At 63.9% G+C, this 20,925-nt stretch overlaps 3 protein-coding genes across 3 annotated transcripts; 1 reads left to right on the top strand and 2 right to left on the bottom strand.

Annotated features, from left to right (window-relative positions):
• Positions 1-576: 576 nt before the first annotated feature.
• TUBA1B (tubulin alpha 1b) lies at positions 577-4,676 on the bottom strand. Its single transcript, XM_066337666.1, has 4 exons — positions 4,581-4,676; positions 2,776-2,998; positions 2,542-2,690; positions 577-1,744 (listed from the first exon to the last, which is right to left on the bottom strand). Exons 1-4 carry the CDS (start codon positions 4,581-4,583, stop codon positions 764-766), a joined length of 1,356 nt encoding a protein of 451 aa, XP_066193763.1. The 5' UTR covers positions 4,584-4,676; the 3' UTR covers positions 577-763.
• A 3,248-nt stretch (positions 4,677-7,924) lies between these two features.
• TUBA1A (tubulin alpha 1a) lies at positions 7,925-11,787 on the bottom strand. Its single transcript, XM_066337639.1, has 4 exons — positions 11,681-11,787; positions 9,926-10,148; positions 9,692-9,840; positions 7,925-9,082 (listed from the first exon to the last, which is right to left on the bottom strand). The coding sequence occupies exons 1-4, from the start codon at positions 11,681-11,683 to the stop codon at positions 8,102-8,104; spliced, it is 1,356 nt and encodes a 451-aa protein (XP_066193736.1). The 5' UTR covers positions 11,684-11,787; the 3' UTR covers positions 7,925-8,101.
• Positions 11,788-16,473: 4,686 nt separating this feature from the next.
• On the top strand, positions 16,474-20,157 carry LOC136372850 (tubulin alpha-1C chain). Its single transcript, XM_066337690.1, has 4 exons — positions 16,474-16,548; positions 17,809-18,031; positions 18,117-18,265; positions 19,125-20,157. The coding sequence occupies exons 1-4, from the start codon at positions 16,546-16,548 to the stop codon at positions 20,097-20,099; spliced, it is 1,350 nt and encodes a 449-aa protein (XP_066193787.1). The 5' UTR covers positions 16,474-16,545; the 3' UTR covers positions 20,100-20,157.
• Positions 20,158-20,925: the final 768 nt, after the last annotated feature.

The raw sequence follows: 20,925 nt of genomic DNA, 5'->3' as shown, positions 1-20,925 counted from the left end.
TCCGGTCCCCGCTCCGGAGTATCCGCTCCCCAGCGGCCCGAAAGGCCCCGCCCCCGGACGCCCATTGGCTCCGGGGCTTGAATGAGGCGAAGCTCATTGGTCGAAGCGCGGCGTGCCGCGCGCTGATAGGCTGAGCCCGCCCACCGCTCCCACGGGCCTCCGGCCCCAGCGAAGACTCCCCCCGGAATTAGGAGCAGGGATGGAGCAAATCCTGGGACACGGCTAATCCCGAGCGCGTTAATCCCGGAGGGCAGCGGGGGGCAGGGCTGGGCTCCCGAGGGCTGAGGGCAGGGCAGGGCATGGCCCCCCTGGGAGGGGGATCACAGACCGCTCACAAAGGAGCCCAGCAGTACCTAGGGTGAGGCCCCACCCTGTGGAACCCAGGGATGTGGGGGGTTTCACCCCCCCTCAGCGAGCAGAGCAAGGAGGACTGGGCAGCTCGGGTATCCGCAGCACCATGCCAGCTGCCTCAGTGGGCACAGACAATAGGGACAGTCTGTTCCCATGGGATGGAGCCAGGCGGCCCAGGCGAGAGCAGGCGCTGACACAGAGGGTTTGTATCCGACACAGTGTAGCTTCTCTTAAAGCCTTTTATTCACAGACACGGTACAGACACATGGAAAATCTGCATGATCACATCCGAGAGGGCAGCAAACCCCTGGTCAGCCCCATGGGGCCAAACCCCACGCAGTGCACAAGGAAGCTCAAGTGTTTGAAGCAGACATTTCATGGACATGCGACAGTGACAGAAGGAACCCAGCATTTAGTATTCCTCCCCTTCCTCTTCTCCCTCTCCTTCCACAGAATCCACCCCCACTTCCTCATAATCCTTCTCCAGGGCAGCCATATCCTCACGGGCCTCCGAGAACTCCCCCTCCTCCATGCCCTCCCCCACGTACCAGTGCACGAACGCCCGCTTGGCGTACATCAGGTCAAACTTGTGGTCCAGGCGGGCCCAGGCCTCGGCGATGGCCGTGGTGTTGCTCAGCATGCACACGGCGCGCTGCACCTTGGCCAGGTCGCCCCCGGGCACCACCGTGGGAGGCTGGTAGTTGATGCCCACCTTGAAACCAGTGGGGCACCAGTCCACGAACTGGATGCTACGTTTGGTCTTGATGGTGGCGATGGCGGCGTTGACATCCTTGGGCACCACGTCCCCGCGGTACAGCAGGCAGCACGCCATGTACTTGCCGTGCCGCGGGTCACACTTGACCATCTGGTTGGCCGGCTCGAAGCAGGCGTTGGTGATCTCGGCCACCGAGAGCTGCTCGTGATAAGCCTTCTCAGCAGAGATGACCGGGGCATAGGTGGCCAGAGGGAAGTGGATACGGGGGTACGGCACCAGGTTGGTCTGGAATTCTGTCAGGTCGACATTCAGGGCTCCATCAAAGCGCAGCGAGGCCGTGATGGACGACACGATCTGGCTGATGAGGCGGTTGAGGTTGGTGTAGGTGGGACGCTCGATGTCCAGGTTGCGGCGACAGATGTCGTAGATGGCCTCGTTGTCCACCATGAAGGCACAGTCGGAGTGCTCCAGGGTGGTGTGGGTGGTGAGGATGGAGTTGTAGGGCTCCACCACAGCTGTGGACACCTGTGGGGCTGGGTAGATGGAGAACTCCAGCTTGGACTTCTTGCCGTAGTCGACAGAGAGGCGCTCCATGAGCAGGGAGGTGAAGCCAGAGCCAGTGCCACCGCCAAAGCTGTGGAACACCAGGAAGCCCTGCAGCCCTGTGCACTGGTCAGCCTGCAAGGGGGGGAGAGGGAAAACAAGACCAGACTGTCAGTAATTCTGAACTTCAGCTTCTAGTGACTTCCTGAAGAAGATACATTTTTCCCCAAGGATCTCAGACTTTTGGGACACCACTGCCAACTCCACTTCTAGACACAGCCCCCTGTGATTCAGCAACACCTGCCTTTAGGAAAAGGGACCCCCTCCGGCCCCCTCCCTTCAGCTGCTTCCTCCTATGACCCTGGCCATGACCCTGGCAATCTGCTCGAGGGAAGCAGGAATCCACTAGAGCTGCCACAGCAAGAGTTAAATACTTGGCACAGCTGCTCATAAGCAGTTGGTCAGGCAGGATCAGAGTCCAGATCAAGGAGAAACCTCACATGACCTCAAAAAAGGGATGAAATAAGGTTTTCCCAGGGACAGCAGTGACACAGAATCCCACAAGCCCGATCACACCCCTGAGAACATGCCACGCTCAGGGTGCACATCCTGGCCTGGTGGGGTTGCAGCGCCTTGATGAAAGGGATTTGGGTCAAGGGGAGGGGAAGAGGGTGATCCTGATCATTTAGAGAATCCAGACCCCATAGAGAGCTGGGATCGGGACGTGGCACAGGCTGACACATGACTCAAATCCTGAAGGCACAACAGAGGTCATGTAGGTCCCACCAGAAAGGCAGGAGGTCATCCCCACCCCCTGCCCCAAAGTGCTGATGGACTGAGAAAGACCTGCCCAGGGACATCTGGAGCTTCCCTTGGTCCCCACATCCCCCGCAGGGAGCGACCCAACCCATGAGACCCCACAGGACACTCACCAGCTTGCGGATTCGGTCCAGGACCAGGTCGATGATCTCCTTCCCGATGGTGTAGTGCCCGCGGGCGTAGTTGTTGGCCGCATCCTCCTTGCCCGTGATCAGCTGCTCGGGGTGGAAGAGCTGCCGGTACGTCCCCGTGCGCACCTCGTCTGCGGGGACAGCCCCGGGCCCCGTTAGCACCCAGCGCCCGCCGCCAGCGCCCGCCCCGCCGGCCGCGCCCCGCGCCCCGCTCACCGATCACCGTGGGCTCCAGGTCCACGAACACGGCCCGGGGCACGTGCTTGCCGGCGCCCGTCTCGCTGAAGAAGGTGTTGAAGGAGTCGTCCCCCCCGCCGATGGTCTTGTCGCTGGGCATCTGCCCGTCGGGCTGGATGCCGTGCTCCAGGCAGTACAGCTCCCAGCAGGCATTGCCGATCTGCACGCCTGCTTGGCCCACGTGGATGGAGATGCACTCGCGCTGTGGGGGCACACGGCACCGGGTCACCCCTTTTGTCCCCTCTCTCTCTCACCTCAGCACTCACCGAGCTGGGACACGTCCCTCACAAAGGCTGGATGGGGTCAGATTCTGCCCAGATGCACCCACTGTGCTCAGCTTTGGTGTTCCCATTCTGCTTTCCCTCCCCAGGAGCTGAGACTCTGCACTCGTTGGTGTCCTTCACCCTACACACCCCACAGAGCCAGAAATTTGGGTTCCTCAGCAATATTCCTGGGCCTGACTATTCCCAGTCTCCTCCATCCGTGGTTCCTATGTAGATAGGGACACTAAACCCCTCTCTGCAGGGAGCTGGCGAATACTCTCCTTTCCCAGTTCAGGGACACCCCCATATTCCAGGGAACAGCTCTTTTCCTCATTGCAGGGTGTGCGCAGCTATGAGAATCCCATCCTGCCCCTCCCAGGAACTGCAACTCTGCCCTTTGGCGGACGAAGGAATCTCACGTGGGGGTTCAAGCTCAGCACCCCCGAACCCAAATCGTGCCCTAGTGCCACCCCAACTAGTGGCTGAGCTTCGCTAGCGCCACCCGGGATCCGAGGAGGGAGGTGTGGGGTGACATCCGCATTTGGGAACAGACTGCAGCCACCTGTGGGCAGTGCTCTGGGGGTCCCGCCACCCCGCAGCTGCCACCATCTGCTCCCAAATGGCGCCCAGGGAGGACATTTTCCAGCCGGGCAGGGCGAGGTCGGGAGGAGGAGGAGGAAGAGGAAGCTCAGCGCAGCAGCAGAGCCGAGACTGCACCAGCTGACCCGAAACCGCGGGGATGGGCCGATGGCGTCACCCTCGGGGGGTCCGCACATTCCCGGCCGCTCCCTCCCCCGCGCCACCTGCTCCGCGCGTTCCTCTCACCCGGGGCGGGGGGAGACCGGGCTTTAGGGGCGATCTGGGGCGGACCGAGGCCCGCATGAGGCCCCCCAGGAACCATGCAGCACGACCAGCCTCATGGGCTCGGGTGGGTGCCGAGGGGACAGAAAACAGGGAACCTCGTGCTGCAGGTCGGGGTGGGGTTGGGGGGCTCCAGGGCGGGATTCGAGAGGGGCTCGGGGATTGTTTTAGGGGGAAGGGGGAATACGCGGGAGGGGCGGGGCCGTGCCCCCGGCGAAGGGCGGGGCCGTGCCCCCGCCGCGCGCCTTCCCGCGCGCGGGAACGGTAACGGTCGGGCTGACCCCGCCCCCACCGGGGGGCTACCACAGACCACGTGCGACCACCGCAGGAGTGCTGAGAGCCCTTCCAGGGCTGCTCCCTTCATCAAGGACTTCACCCTCTGTCTCTGCTCAACACCCCCAGTCCCGGCTGTACCCACCCACAGCTCTCACCGTACCCCCCGATCCCCTCCCAACTTTCTGACTTGAGCCCCCCACCCTCATATCCCTCAGCCCAATCTCCCGCCTCCCGAAGTCTCTCCCCCGCCATTCCTTCCCCCTCCCCTCCTACGCACTCATCCTCCCCTAATCCCCTGCATCCTCCAGATCCGGCCCTTCTCCTCCTTTACCCGGCCGTGCCCTGGGCCCGTCCCTCCCCATTTCTCCAGCCACTTCCCCTCACCATGGCCGCGGCTTGGTTACTCGTCCCGACAAGCAAGGAATCGACGCAAGTACCAACTACCGCCGCCCCCGGGCGTCCCTCTATATACCGGCCCGGGGGGCGGGCCGAGTGCCCCCGCCCCGTATGTCTATTGGCTGGAGTGCCTGTCTATCAGCGCGATCGCACTGCGGATTGGTTGAGATGAGTGGCGTGCTCCGCCTCCTCCACCCTCCGTGCTGCGGGGTTTGGGGGGGAAGGACGGGGACCCTCCCGACGCGGGGTGCAGCCCCTTCCCCCCCGGCTTGCGAAGGGCCGCTAGAACGGGCAGTGCGGGATCTGACCTTGCTGTGCTCCTCTGCCCCCACCGGGAGTGCGTTTGTCGCGTAGAATGGGGGGACAGAGCCGTTCCCGCCCGCCACCCCCCTCCGCCTCCGCCGCCCCTCCCGCCCGGTGCGGCTCCGCTGCGGAGGAAAACTGCGACATGGGGGGGGAGGCACGTGCTGCCGCGCCCGGTGTCGTCCTCCGCCGTCCCCAGGTTGTTAATCGGCTTCTCCAGGCCCCCCCTCGCCCCATCTGCACCGCTCGGCCCCCCCTGCCCCGCCTTATTTGCACCCCGGGGGTCCCTCCCGGACCATCTGCAGCCTGCGCAGCCCCCACCCTCCCCCAGCACCCCCCAGGTCCATCTGCACCCCCCAGCACCCCGCAGGTCCATCTGCCCCCCCGAGGTCCATCTGCACCCCCCGGCCCCTCCCAGCCCATCTGGATCCCACTGCGATGGGGGGTCCGGGCTCCCCCTGCGGGGTTCGCACACTGGTGGGGCGGCCCTCGCTTTTCAGGGTGCGGTTTGTTTCAGCCATGTCCTCCGCAGCACTTGGGGGGCGACCACCGTGAATGCCATAAAAACCGGGGACGTGCTGAGCTCCCGCTGTGCCCCCCCAACGCGGAGCAGCAGCTCCCTGCCCCGCTGTGAGAACACCGCGTGGAGCCACGATGGGGGGGCCATCCCCTGCCCCCCACCTAATCCCCGGAGCTATTTGCACCCAATAATCCGCCTTCCTGTTTTGCCAAGAGCTTTGCGGAAAACCCAGCGGCCCCCCCTTCGGGCACCACACGCTGCTTGGAGGCCCCCCCGCATCCCCTCCTGAAGCCACCGAAGCCACCCCGGTGCGGGGTCACCGGGCAGCCGAGCCCGGCCCGGGCTGGCGCGGCGACATCCTCCGCAGCTGCACTGCAGCGGTGACGTGGCTCCCCGCCATTTCCCTCGCCGGCCGCATGGTCGCTGCTGCCCCGCCGGTCCCACCGGGAAAAAAACCAGCTGCACCCCTTTTTCCTAAACCTGCCCGCTGCAGGCTCCCACCCCGCCTTCAGAGTGGGGGTCCCGGGGTGCCGCTTAGGGGGGTTCAGCTCGGTTCTGCCAACGTGGCAGCCGGTGCTGGAAGAGCTGCTGCCGGTTCTGATCATCGGTGTTTATGGGATGGGTGTTCCTGGGGGGGTCGTTACACGCCCCTCCGGATTCCCCGCGCATCGCGTCACCCTTGGAAAGGTGTTAGGACTGTGTTTTGGGTCGCTCAAAGCCGGCAAAAGCAGGTTTAATGTTACAGTGAAAGTGAGACAAAATTCACTTCCCTCTGTGTCTCGGTAGTGAAACCCGACCGAGGAAAATGGGGCTAAAGTTTGAAATCGGTCGATGTAAAACTCAAATTGGGTGAAAATTACCTAAGGGGAGGTTGGGGCTGGGAAAAGAATATTAAGATAAAATGTAATCATTTATATCCTCCCTCTGAGTCAGAAGGGGCAGAGTGGACTCCCTGCCCCATTGTCAAACTAAGCCCTGGGCATGACCAACAGTTTAAGCCTAAAGGTTTAAGAGCACTTAATCCAGATTTTAATTTAAATAATTTACTAACAGATTCATATGGATTTTACTATAGGCACAGTAGCAACACACTTACAGGCCTATTTTATTTATGAATCTAGAGTGCTTAAGAACCTGAGAGCAACATTCCTGGCACATTTGCTATAGAATATTCACTCTTGCACGCACATGTACCTGAAGAGCATGTATACATGTGCATACACGTGTATACCTGTGAAAAATCCACCTTGAGTTCAGTGTTGACATCAGTGCCTTTGTGTCTTCTCAATAGGCCAAAGGTTTAGTCCCAGTTCTAGGGGATCAGCCCAAGCTCTGCTGTTCATCCTCTGAGAATCCCAACCTGTGAGTTCACCATCCCTGAGGGTTGTCCTGCCTGCTGTGGTCCAGTTGAACTCAGGGGGTCTCATTCAGGACCTGCTGGTTGTAACATTGCAAGTGTTGGCTTTTTAGTCATCCTAATTTTCTATCCTGGCTACAGTTCAGATCTTTCCTTTGAAAGTTTGATAACAAACATGTTGATGCACTCTGGGTTGTTTTTCAGAAAAAAAAAAAAATTCCCAAGGCCGTTTCTCAAAATCAAGGAGTTGGTCCGACAACACAAGTTCCTGGGAGCCGACAGTGTTGCTGATAAACTCGAGGAGCTTGGCCCTGGTGCTGCTTATCAAGGCCTAGCCTGAGTTCATTGTGCAAAAGAGGGAGTGCACCACACAACTGAGGGTCCCGGGGGTCCTCCCCCAGCTGCAGCACCTGCTCGAGTTTCACTCCGCGTTCAACTTCCCCTTCATTATTCATCCCTGCGTGGAGCCGCGAGGGACAGGGTAAGGGACAGGAAAGGGAGGGTCAAGAGGCTCCCCCCATTCAAAGGGGGTTACTTCTACATTTCCCCCTCCCCTCCAGTGTCTGGGAGCAACGGGGTCAACTCCTCATCCCTGAAAGAGCCTGAGGAACGTAAGGACATATTGTGGCTGGTTGGGGGAACCTCGTGTATCCCCAGGCACTGAGCTGGGTGAAGGGAACCCTCTTATCCCCAGCACTCCCACCTGTGGGAACAGAACATCGACTCCCCAGGGCAATGCAGCCCCTCTCCTGCCCAGGGAGAGGAGGTAGCAGAGATACCAAAGACTTCTGCCAAACGGGGGGCTTCAGGGATCTCCAGCTCACCCAGAGGATTTAAGGCCCTCAGTGTGCTCGTGTGGGGCTCACTTGACATTTGGTGCAAAGAAAACTCAACCCGCTCCACTTACCCAGCCTTTGGGGTGGGGGCACAACATCAAATGCAGCAGGATGAGGAACAAGCATGGGTTTGGGAGGAACAGTTTGGGGGTTCAGTTGGATGCTGAACTCATCACGACCCCAGGAACAGACTCAGGGATGGGGTAGAGAGCCTGGGTACAGGCAGGGACTGCAGGGCCATGTCATGTGCTGGTGGGGACAGTGTCAAAGCCAGGCAGGGACATGGCCAGAGGGAGTGAAGACACCAGAGCCAGGGTAAGACAGGGAATGCTTTTTATTCAGACCCACAGGAGAGGACGGGTGAGTCCGTCACAGACTTTTCCATTGAAGCACAGACCATTGACAGGACAGACCGCGGCGCACACACTGCTACAGACCCCGCGGGGTCTTCAACTAGTTTATGTTCCCTGTTCAAGCAGCACCCTTTGTGAGTTTAGTATTCCTCCCCTTCCTCCTCTCCCTCTCCTTCCACAGAATCCACCCCCACTTCCTCATAATCCTTCTCCAGGGCAGCCATATCCTCACGGGCCTCCGAGAACTCCCCCTCCTCCATGCCCTCCCCCACGTACCAGTGCACGAACGCCCGCTTGGCGTACATCAGGTCAAACTTGTGGTCCAGGCGGGCCCAGGCCTCGGCGATGGCCGTGGTGTTGCTCAGCATGCACACGGCGCGCTGCACCTTGGCCAGGTCGCCCCCGGGCACCACCGTGGGAGGCTGGTAGTTGATGCCCACCTTGAAACCAGTGGGGCACCAGTCCACGAACTGGATGGTGCGCTTGGTCTTGATGGTGGCGATGGCGGCGTTGACATCCTTGGGCACCACGTCCCCGCGGTACAGCAGGCAGCACGCCATGTACTTGCCGTGCCGCGGGTCACACTTGACCATCTGGTTGGCCGGCTCGAAGCAGGCGTTGGTGATCTCGGCCACCGAGAGCTGCTCGTGATAAGCCTTCTCAGCAGAGATGACCGGGGCGTAGGTGGCCAGAGGGAAGTGGATACGGGGGTACGGCACCAGGTTGGTCTGGAATTCTGTCAGGTCGACATTCAGGGCTCCATCAAAGCGCAGCGAGGCCGTGATGGACGACACAATCTGGCCTATCAACCTGTTGAGGTTGGTGTAGGTGGGACGCTCGATGTCCAGGTTGCGGCGACAGATGTCGTAGATGGCCTCGTTGTCCACCATGAAGGCACAGTCAGAGTGCTCCAGGGTGGTGTGGGTGGTGAGGATGGAGTTGTAGGGCTCCACCACAGCTGTGGACACCTGTGGGGCTGGGTAGATGGAGAACTCCAGCTTGGACTTCTTGCCATAGTCGACAGAGAGGCGCTCCATGAGCAGGGAGGTGAAGCCAGAGCCGGTGCCACCGCCAAAGCTGTGGAACACCAGGAAGCCCTGCAGCCCTGTGCACTGGTCAGCCTGCAGGGAGAGACAAGGTGGGGAGACATGTTTACTCCAGGCAGCAGAAGTTACTCCTTCCTCTCTGTGGCCTCACAAAGACATTTGGGGGCTTTCCAGCAGCAGAGCCAGAGTCAGCAGAATGGGGGACAAGGTGACACGGGCTCCATCTGTTACCCACTGACTCATGGTGAATCACCCAGGGAAAGCCCTCGGCCTTTGGGGTGAGGGGCACCTGAAAGGGCAGAATTGCCACCGGCTCAGCAGCAGAGTGGGGGGACAAGTTTGACCTCCAGGGACTATCACAGCCACATGACTCTGGGAGGGACCAGCTCAAGGCTGCCCATCCCCAGCGCACGCAGCTGGACTCGGCCACGTCAGGAGCCAAGTGGGAACAAAGAGGGAATTGCCGAGCTCAGCACCGGCGGCGCCCGGGGGCTGCGGCGCTGTGGAGCGGCTCCAGCTCCAGCTGCGCCGCGTCCCGCTGCCGGCCAATGGCAGCCGCTGCACAACAGGATTAACATTAATTAATAAATTAAATCTAAACCCAACCCAGCGAGTCTGGATGGGAGAGCGAGACAGAATGGAGGCTTTGTCCTTGCTCGCCACCTGCATCCCCCGTGCCCCTACCAGCTTGCGGATGCGGTCAAGGACCAGGTCGATGATCTCCTTCCCGATGGTGTAGTGCCCGCGGGCGTAGTTGTTGGCCGCATCCTCCTTGCCCGTGATCAGCTGCTCGGGGTGGAAGAGCTGCCGGTACGTCCCCGTGCGCACCTCGTCTGCGGGGACAGCCCCGGGCCCCGTTAGCACCCAGCGCCCGCCGCCAGCGCCCGCCCCGCCGGCCGCGCCCCGCGCCCCGCTCACCGATCACCGTGGGCTCCAGGTCCACGAACACGGCCCGGGGCACGTGCTTGCCGGCGCCCGTCTCGCTGAAGAAGGTGTTGAAGGAGTCGTCCCCCCCGCCGATGGTCTTGTCGCTGGGCATCTGCCCGTCGGGCTGGATGCCGTGCTCCAGGCAGTACAGCTCCCAGCAGGCATTGCCGATCTGCACGCCTGCTTGGCCCACGTGGATGGAGATGCACTCGCGCTGTGGGGGCACACGGCACCGGGTCACCCCTTTTGTCCCCCTCCCCAGCTGTGGCACCAGCCCAACAATGGCTGTCACTGAGCTGGGAAGGGTCCCTCACAAAGGCTGGCTGGGGCCAGATCCTGCCCGGACACACCCATTGTTCTGGAGGTGCACCCGGTGCAGGGGGTCCCATCCTGTCTTGTCACCATCACTCCTGGCACTCTGCCTGTGGGGGATGGGGAGCTCAGCACTTGTGGCTCATCCTGCACGGAGCGACTGGGACTGCGCCCACGGTGACACAGGGAGCCCCGGGGCTCCCGTCCTGCCCCACCCTGCCCTGGTGAGACCCAGCAAAGCCCCAGGGTGGCTCAGCACCGGGGACTCCTCCTGCCCACCCGAGTCTAAGTCGAGGCAATGCCACGCCCAGTGCGGGACTGAGGGGTCCCATCCTGCCGTGCTTCGACCCCTGGTGCAGGTTGGGGTGCTCAGCACTGGAGGGTCTCATTCTGCCCTGCCCACTCCACACTGGAGAACCTTTCTGCCTTGTTAAACCGGGGCCACGCCCAGCGCAGGCTGAGGGCTCGGTACCGGAGCGGGGAGGGAAAGGGAGTCTGTCCTGCCCGGTTTAACGGGAGCCACGCCCAGGGACGGACGGTGGCTCGGTACCGTAAGATGAGGTGCCCAATTCCACCCCTTTCAACCGGTGCCACGCCCAGTACGGGCTCAGCTCCGGGGACGCATCCTGCCCGTTTTAATGGGATCCACGTCTGGTTCAGGCTCGGGGTTCGCTCCCGGGGAGCCATCCTGTCGAGTTTAACCACAGCCACGCCCGACAGGAGCTCAGTACTGCGTTTCGGGGTCCCATCCTGCCCTGTTTAACGGGAACCACGCCCCGTGCAGGCTCGGGGCTCGGTCCCGGGGGTCCCATCTTGCCCGGTTTAACTGGAACCACGCCCGGTGCGGTATCGTGGATCAGCGCCAGGGATCCATCCTGGCCGGTTTAACGGGAGCCACGCCCTATGGAAGCTCAGTGCTGAGTCCCGGGGGTCTCATCCTGCCTGGTTTAACGGGAGCCACACCCTATGGAAGCTTAGTGCCAAATCCTGGGGGTCCCATCCTGCCCGGGGAACGGCAGCCACGCCCGCGGCGGGCTCAGGGGAGGCAGAAAGACCCTTCCAGGCCCATTTAACAGGGATTTATTCGGGGCTGGGTCCCGAGCGACGCATTTGACTCGGTGTAACGGGAGCCACGCCCGGTGCGGGAGGAGTCCCAGCGCCGAGGGCTCATCCCGGCAGGGGAGGGGACGACAAAGCCTCGGGAGTGGAGATCAGGGGGGTTGGGGACCAGAGACAACAGCGACACGGGAGCCGGGGTGGGGGGGATGAAAAGCGGAGACAACGATGGGAGGGTGGGGATTGGGAACGGGGAAAACCACGGGGCCGGGGGTGGGAAGGATGGAGCCGGCGGGAACGGGGGGACAAGGGGACCACGGGAATAGGGATGGTGGGAATAGGGACAAGGGAAGTCCCGACCCCCCCGTACCCCCTCACCATGGCGGCGGTCGGTCCGGGGCGGTCTCACAGCCCGACGCTGAGGCGGTCGATGTAAGAGGCGCGGCGGAGTGCGGGGCTCGGTGCGAGGCTTTATAGCGGCGGCGGGGCGGGGCGGGCGGCGGGGCCGGGGGGAGCGGCGGGGCCGGCGGCGGCGGAGGCCATTGGGCGCCCGGAATGAGGTAATGCCCCCCCGCAGCCGCAGACAAAGGCCGGGCGGTGAAGGAGGGGGGGCCCGGGGGCTGCGGCGGCCACGGCCCGGCCCCGCCGCTGGCTCCCGCCCGCCGCCGGAGGGGCCCCGGCTGTGTCCTTGGCACCGTCCCTGCCACGCCCCGGGCCCCGGTCTTGGCTGAGCTAGCGGTCACGCTCGGGTCCCCATCCCACGGGTCCCCATCCCCCCACCGCCCCCTTCCCCCAAGTCCCGCCGTTCTTCCCGATCCCGTTCCCCCACCGGCCGGAATGAGTCTCTTGGTCCCGGGGCTCCCGTTACACGGGGTAGGACCACGCCCTGGTCCCCGTCCCCGGTGATGCAGCCCTCCCCCTCGTCTGGCCGCTGCCCGAGCTCCGGGTTATGCTCGGGCACACCCCGGTCCCTGTCCCCAGCCATCCCGTTGTTCCCACCGCTCTGATCCCTATTCCCAGCCAGCCACGCCCTGGTCCCCATCCTCAGGGACACTGCTGGCCAAACCCCTGTCCCCATCCCCAGGGACACTCTCCCAATCCCTGGCCGTGCCACAGTGCCCTGGTTCCCAGCCACGTCCCTGCCATGGCCCTGTGCCTGTCCCGGCCCTTTCCCTGCCGTGCCCAGCCCTTCCAGTGCCTCTTTGTCTGCTCGGGCAGTGGGAACCGGCGCTGCGGGGCCCAGGCGCGGGGACAAAGAGTCATCCCCCCGGGCAGCTGAGGACGAGCAGGGCCGAGGGGTGAGGGACAGTGGGAGGACACAGGGGACAAAAGCCTCCAGGGCGGTTTTGGGCTGGGGGTTTGGACCGAGCAGCAGCTGCTGTGCAGCAGCTGGTGGTTAGGACACAGCTGGGACACTGGGACACGCGTCCCTTGGCCACCCCTCCATCTGCTGCGGCCCCTGCACGGCCCCCCCCGAGCCACCAGCCTCACAGCCCAAGGATTTCCCACTCCTGGGCCGGTTCCCCCTCCCGTTCGTTCTTGCAAAGCCCACAGGCTTTGGGAGTTGGGTTCCCCAAGCCGGGAGGTGTTGGGGGGCTCCATCGCTGCCCCCACACCACATGCATGGCCCCAGCTGCTGCAGGTGGAGCTGCCAGGACGTCCTCCCTGCTGAGAAACCTTTTTTTTACTCCGGTGTTTCCCACATTATGCAGATTTCTGGGCAGATCCGAAGTTCCCACATCCCTGCTGCCAAATTCGTGTCCCCCACCGCTATCCCCATGTCCCCACTGCCAGCCCCGTGTCCCCACTGCCAGCCCCATGCCTTTGCTGGTGCCCTGTTTTTGGGGTGCTGCTAGGGCTGCAGAGCTGCAGACAAAGAGGGGTGGGATTTGGGCATCACCCACCAGAACAAAGGACCAGGTGGCCCTGGCTTTGTTAAGTACAGAAAAAACAGATTTATCTCCCACCAGGCTGGTCCCCAGGGCAAATGGGTGTTTTGGGGGCACCCTGACCCCAAAGCAGCTCAACCCCCAGCCCTGACCCCACTGTAGGTCCAACCCTGGATGGGAAATGCCTCCTGCCTTTGTTCCCCTACAGTCCCAAGTGCTCAACACCAGTGTGCAGCCTGTTAGGGTGTCCCCATTGTGTCCCCAAGGCCAGGGGTTTTGTGGGCTCACAGCAGCCCCCTGACTCGAGGACCACTCTCCGAGCTAAGGAGGGTCCACACCCATGATATTCCCCTGAGCTGTGGGCAGGAGGTTCCTCATAGGGGAGTGGTTGGCTCAGCCCTGGTGGGCGATGCGGGGTGCAGGGTGAGGGGCACTGGGTGCTGCAGCCCCACTGGTGCCCCCCAGCCCCCTCCCATCTCCTTGGGGATGGACGACCACACGTCCTGCACCCACTGCTGCCAGGCAACTGCTGGCGTTGCTAGGAGACCGGTTGCTAGGAGACGGGCTGGGACCCCCCTCGCATCCCCCTTCCCCACCATCCATCCCGGGGCCTGGTGTGGGGGGGGGTTGCAGGCAGAGGAGGCCGGCTTCCCACCACTGCCTGCCTTTATTGGCATGGTAGAGGCACCAGCCCCGGGACCCCCACGGCCTCACCCTGCTCGGCTTTTGGTGAGGCACCACCCTTGGGACCCCCGGCACCTGACCTTCAGGGTGGGGCACCATCCACAGGTCCCCCAGTGCCGGATCACTTTGCTGTGCCAAGGGGGGGTAGAGGCCATGGGGTCCCCCAAGTTCCCACCGTCCTGCACCCTGCCATGGAGGTCACCAGCCCTGTGGCCCCCCAATATCCAGCCCTGGTGAATGCTGGTGCAGGAGGGGGGTCTGGCACAGCTCCCAGCCTCCCCACCTCCCGCACTTCCCATTCGTCTGTGCTCTGTTGACTGTTGGTAGCAACGCGGTGGCTCCTGGTGACGGTTGCTGTCCTCCCCCAGCCATGTCCATCCCCCTGGTGCCACCGGGTGGGACAGACCCCGGACACCCCCGGGGTCCCCTCTGTCTGCACAGAGTCTCCCCGTGGCTGTCCCCACTCGGGCTGGGCGACTCGGGGGCTCCCAGAGCTGGCATCTCATCCTGCGTGGGCTGATTTCCTGGCTGCTGGACTCGTGCCCGTGGCACAGCCGAGATTCCCAGCCTCCCCCAGTCTGGGCCCTTCCTGAGGATCCCAAATTGGTGACCTCGAACCCGACGACTGGGACACGCCATCCCCAGGGATCGAGGGGTCTCAGCTCCGTCAGGGGCTGTTGTGGCTCAGGGCTGACATCCCAGACACAGGCTGCTGCTATTTTTAACCTGTTTTCCCGCAGAACCCAGCTCTGTCTGTCTGTCTGTCCATCCGCTGCCACCATCGATGTGACAGATTCATTGAGATGGAGAGACAGGGCAGCTCGAGGCCCGGGGGGGCCCCGCTCCTCTCGGGGCTGCTGGATGAGGCCGTGGTGTGGTGGAGGGGCCCCGCCGCCCCTCGGCTGGCCCGGGGTGGCTCTGAGGGGCTGGACCCACCGAGGGGTGACACCCACCCCTGCCCTCGCCCCCGCCCCACCCGAAGGGCAGAGGGAAAACCCCTCAAACCCCGGTGTTGCGCTCAGCGGGCGGGAGGAAGCAGGGAGGTGTCACCGGTTTCTTGCAGCCTGGGTGTCCCGATGCCCCTTCTCGCCACCCCGTAACCCTTCCCGCCCCCTCCCGGCACAACAAAAAGGAGATTCGGCCCTGGGAGCGGCGGGGGGCACTGCGGGGGGCAGAGGGAGCCGCCCTGGGGTGCGGGGGGCTGCGGGCACGCTGCCCGTGGGGAGGGGGCTGCGGCACCGCCTGCGTGCGGGGCGGTTCCGCAATGCGGCAAAGCCGGGAATAAAGGAGCGGGGCGGCGGAGGGCTGGGGGTGAGCTGGGAGAGAGACCCTGCTGGAGGAGGGGTCCGCCCCCCTAAAGCATCTCCTGACCCTCAGCAGGGCCCCGGAATCGGCTCGGGGAGGTCTCGGAGGGTTCCGGAGACATCGAGGGTTTAAGAGTGTGTGTTGCTGGGACAACGGGCACCCCGGTCCTGGGCGTGTGCCAGCACCGAGGGTGTGCCCAGGGAGTGGGGAGACACCGGAGTGCTCAGGGAGGGGAGGGACACTGAGGTGACCGGGGTGTGAGGGGACACAGAGTGCCCAGGAAGTGGGGGGGACACCGAGGTACCCTGGGAGGGGGACACGCTGGGGTGCCCAGGGTGTCAGGTGTTATGCAGGTGCCCAGGAGTTGCCGGGACACCATGGTGCCCGGGGAGTGGGGGGTCTGCAATTCTGTCTCGGGGCCGACTTCAATGTCCCCATGCTGTCCCCAACCCCTCTATGGCCTTTGGAGCGCGACTCCTTCTCGCTTCAAACCAACGCGGAGCGGGGGAGGCAGGGTGGGACGGTGCACTGCACCCCGGGGGTGGGCGTGGGATGCTCCCCCGGCCCCGTCCGTCCTGCCCCACAGGAACTGCCCCACGTGGGTCCCCCCGGGGACAGCCCCAGGGCAGGCAGGGAACAGGGCGGCGGCGGGCACAGGAGCCGGCGCGACGGGAGCCCGCGGGGCTTCCCACGGGAACGGGACAGGGATGGGGAGGGGGGCACGGAGAGGGATTATCGCATCCCCCGAGGCCTCCAGCCTAGGAGGGGCTGGGGCGCTCCCTGGGCAGATGCAGCACACGAAGCTGCGGCCGGGGGCTTCAGGGATCCATCCTGCGGCCGAGTGAGACCCCCGCCCCAATACCGCAAAGCCCCCCGCCTCTAAAGCCCCCCCCAAAGCCCCCTCACCCCGATGTTCCCCCTGTCCCGCTGCCCTGAATGCGTTCCCACCCTTCTGACCCCCCTAATCGCCCCCTGTCTGCCCGCCAGCACCCCCAACCCTCGGGACCCCCAACCCTCCGCCCCTCTGTCCCCGCCTCTTTCCCCGCCCGTAGCCACGCCCATTTCCCCTTGAGGCCACGCCCATTCTCCGCCCCCTCCCGCCCTCCCGCCCACCACATTCCGCTCCGCTGACGTCATCACCCACCCACCCTGCCGACTTTCGAATCGGCCAATCAGAATCGAGGCGAGGCGGGAAGGGCGTGTCCAGTGCGCCGCGTGGCCCCGGAGGGGCGGAGCAAACACACTTTGGCCCCGCCCCTTTCTCCGCCCCTTGGCCCCGCCCCTGGGGTATATCTTGGGGGCCCGACGGGGCGACCCCTGCCTCCCTCCTGCGCGGCTTCGTAACGGTTCGGACAGCGAGCGGCCATGGTGAGGGCTGGGGGCCACGGGGGTCGTGAGGGGGCCCCGCGTGGGGTGGGACCCCCTGGGAGTGTGGGACCCCCCCAGAGCAGCGCGGGGGGCTGAGTGCCGGGTCCCCCCCCCTGTCCCCAGCACCACGTGGGGCTGTGGTCTGGAGGGATTGGGAGCTCCTCAAGTGTTCAGGACGCCCCGAGGGGCTGCCGAGTTTTTGCTCGTCCCGGGCAGGACCTAAGGTGGCAGTGAGTGTGTCCCCCGGAACCGGGGACTTCCCCAGCCGGGGGTCCCTGCTTCCACCCTCGGGCTGTGCCGATTCCCCCGGGGTCCCACGTAGGTGCTGATCGCGTCCCTACCTCACCCGTGGGGAAAGGAACCGCGAGGGGTTTGGGGGCACCCCCGTGCCACCCTCTCCCGGCTCTGCTGGCCGGGACACGCGTGGCAGTGAGTCACGGCGGGGGCAGGGCAGATCCCATGCTCTCAGCGTGGCCCGGGCACAGCCAGGAGCGGCTGCCGTGAGGAAAGTTCTTCCTGGTCACCGGAGTTTGCTCCTGTCCCGGCTGGAGCTGGCTGCCAGCCGGGAGCCCATAATCGCGGTTAAGGGCTGCGGTGGGACCGGACAGTCCGGGGCTGTGAAAAGGCTGAGTGAGAAGAGAGTGGCTCCTCATTCCGTGAGGTCCAAGGCTGTTCCCGAAGCGAGAAGTTGTGAGCAGCCCGCTGGGGAAGGGGCTGAAGTGTCTCTCTCGCTGTGTGATGTGGGTGGTGGGGACTGGGAATAACCCGGGGGAACCCCAATTCTCGGCTCGCAGGAGGTGGCTGGTGGCCTGAATGGTGCCAACCAGTGCAGGTTCCCACCTCCTTGGGGGGTGAGGATGGGACCCCAGAGCTGAGCACCCGCTGTGTCCCTGTACCCCACGGGCTGTGCACACTGGTAGCCCCAGTCTGGCCCCGAAAGTGGGGGTCCCCCCCACACCTCCCTCCTCAGCTCCTGGGTGTCTCCAGGTGGAGTTTGGGATGATGCTGGTTCAGCCCTGAGCCCCCTGAGGGTTTGGGGGGCTGAGCCTGTGCCCACCACGTTATCCTCAATGGGGAAGGTCTCACGTCCTGATGGGGAGGGACAGGATGGGACCCCCAGAACTGAGCACTCCCTGCAATGGGTCCGGGCAGGATCTGACCCCAGCCAGCCTTTGTGAGGGACGCGTCCCAGCTCGGTGAGTGCTAAGGTGACACAGAGAGGGGACAAAAGAGGTGACCCGATGCCGTGTGCCCCCACAGCGCGAGTGCATCTCCATCCACGTGGGCCAAGCGGGCGTGCAGATCGGCAATGCCTGCTGGGAGCTGTACTGCCTGGAGCACGGCATCCAGCCCGACGGGCAGATGCCCAGCGACAAGACCATCGGCGGGGGGGACGACTCCTTCAACACCTTCTTCAGCGAGACGGGCGCCGGCAAGCACGTGCCCCGGGCCGTGTTCGTGGACCTGGAGCCCACGGTGATCGGTGAGCGGGGCGCGGGGCGCGGCCGGCGGGGCGGGCGCTGGCGGCGGGCGCTGGGTGCTAACGGGGCCCGGGGCTGTCCCCGCAGACGAGGTGCGCACGGGGACGTACCGGCAGCTCTTCCACCCCGAGCAGCTGATCACGGGCAAGGAGGATGCGGCCAACAACTACGCCCGCGGGCACTACACCATCGGGAAGGAGATCATCGACCTGGTCCTTGATCGAATCCGCAAGCTGGTGAGTGTCCTGTGGGGTCTCATGGGTTGGGTCCCTCCCTGCGGGGGATGTGGGGACAAAGGGAAGCTCCAGGCGTCCCTGGGCAGGTCTTTCTCAGCCCATCAGCACTTTGGGGAAGAGGGTGGGGCTGTCCCAGGAGGGACCTGCTGTCCCTATCCTAGCCCAGTGCTAAGCCTTGCCAAGGGGAGGAGGGTGGGAAGCCCCATGGCCAGGGCAGGGGCGGGGGGCAGGACAGATGGTTTGGGTACTGGTGCAGCACTGGTTTGACTGGTGGGGCTGCCCAAGTTCTTTGAACCTCTGGTTCCCACGCTGGGGCTGGCGCCGGGGTGGCCGGACCTGCTGCGCCACCGGCTCCGCTCGGGGAGCTCCTGGCACATCAAAGGCTGAGCTGGCTGCCCATGGGCTCTTGTGGGATAAGCTCCTGCTGCACCCTCTTGGAAAAACAGGGGGTGAAGCCTTGGTTGACTTATTCCAGAGCCTGCTGGGATGACTCCCAAGAGCTGGGGGATCCACCATGAATTAGTGTCCAACATGTGAAGGTCAGGGCCACCTTGTCTCCCTGTGTGGTGGCTCCTGCTGTGATATTGGAACATCCTAATAATGTCCTCATGTGGCCACAGAAAGGAGCAACTTCTACTGCCTGGACTAAACATGCCCCTTCTTGTCTCTACTGAGTGTCCCTAAATCCCTGCAGGAAGGGGTCCCTTTCCCTGGACCTGATCCTACTGAATCACAGGGCCTGGGAACCTGGGACAAATATATTCTGTGGAGAATATTTGCCTTCCTGGGCAAGTCAGTAGCAGCTGAAGTTCAGAATTACTGACAGTCTGGTCTTGTTTTCCCTCTCCCCACCTTGCAGGCTGACCAGTGCACAGGGCTGCAGGGCTTCCTGGTGTTCCACAGCTTTGGCGGTGGCACCGGCTCTGGCTTCACCTCCCTGCTCATGGAGCGCCTCTCTGTCGACTACGGCAAGAAGTCCAAGCTGGAGTTCTCCATCTACCCAGCCCCACAGGTGTCCACAGCTGTGGTGGAGCCCTACAACTCCATCCTCACCACCCACACCACCCTGGAGCACTCTGACTGTGCCTTCATGGTGGACAACGAGGCCATCTACGATATCTGTCGCCGCAACCTGGACATCGAGCGTCCCACCTACACCAACCTCAACCGCCTCATCAGCCAGATCGTGTCGTCCATCACGGCCTCGCTGCGCTTCGACGGAGCCCTGAATGTCGACCTGACAGAATTCCAGACCAACCTGGTGCCGTACCCCCGTATCCACTTCCCTCTGGCCACCTACGCCCCGGTCATCTCTGCTGAGAAGGCTTATCACGAGCAGCTGACGGTGGCCGAGATCACCAACGCCTGCTTCGAGCCAGCCAACCAGATGGTCAAGTGTGACCCGCGGCACGGCAAGTACATGGCGTGCTGCCTGCTGTACCGCGGGGACGTGGTGCCCAAGGATGTCAACGCCGCCATCGCCACCATCAAGACCAAGCGCACCATCCAGTTCGTGGACTGGTGCCCCACTGGTTTCAAGGTGGGCATCAACTACCAGCCTCCCACGGTGGTGCCCGGGGGCGACCTGGCCAAGGTGCAGCGCGCCGTGTGCATGCTGAGCAACACCACGGCCATCGCCGAGGCCTGGGCCCGCCTGGACCACAAGTTTGACCTGATGTACGCCAAGAGGGCGTTCGTGCACTGGTACGTGGGGGAGGGCATGGAGGAGGGGGAGTTCTCGGAGGCCCGTGAGGATATGGCTGCCCTGGAGAAGGATTACGAGGAGGTGGGCGCTGACAGCATGGAGGGCGATGAGGACGGGGAGGAATATTAGTGCCTTGTCTCTGGTGTCACGCTGTGGTGCTGCTGTTCATTAAAATGGCTCTTTCCAATGTTGTCTCATTCATTGTGCTGGGACAATCTGCCTTGTGGTGACCTGGGGGGACGTCCCAGGAGAGGGGGGCCTCAGCTGGGCCGGCTGCCCGGCGCTGCTGTCAGCTGGCACAGGGGCTGTGCCAGGAGAGGCTGAGGGGTTGTGTGGGGTCGGGGTCCCTGGCTGGCTCCTGTGCTCTGAGCTGGCAGTGTCCTGCTCTGCTGTCTGCAGTGGCTCATGTCCTCCTCACCGTTCTGCTGGCCCTGGGGGTCCCCAGGTGAGGGGGGACCCCTGAGAGCCCCCAGTGTCCTGCCCAGTGCCGGGTGCAGATGGGCTGGACGTGGTGTCATGCTGCTACTGGCACGGAGCCACCCTCGGTGCGGTTCTCTGCAGAGCTGGTGGGGGGGTCCTGGGCGAGGGGGAGGACCCTCCCCACAGCCTCTGGGCAGGGCACCGAGTCCTTCCCGTAAGTGCTGCTCTGGCTGCCCGGAAAGGGGGGGCTCCGGGGGGTTGCAGAGCCCGTTGTCCAGCGCTGCCCCGCGCATGGCAGCTCCCGCGGAGCCGAGTCACGGCGGCCCCGACAAAAAGGGAGGGGTGTGGACGAGTGGGTCCCCCCGTCCCTGGATGCTGAGCACCCCGCGGAGAATGGGACCCAGCTCAGGTGGGTGCTCTGCCTGAGCCCTGCAGCCCCGAGTCCCTCTCTGCATCCCAGCTGGGGGGGCTGTACCCCCATGCCACCCGGGGGAGGACCCCATAAAGGTCCCTGTCCCTCACCCGGGTGGGCGGG

Source organism: Sylvia atricapilla, chromosome 29 (assembly GCF_009819655.1).
Source record: "Sylvia atricapilla isolate bSylAtr1 chromosome 29, bSylAtr1.pri, whole genome shotgun sequence".
Lineage (NCBI taxonomy): Eukaryota > Metazoa > Chordata > Aves > Passeriformes > Sylviidae > Sylvia > Sylvia atricapilla.
The sequence above is the reverse complement of the archived record's forward strand: the minus strand, read 5'-3'. Positions and strand labels throughout refer to the sequence as shown.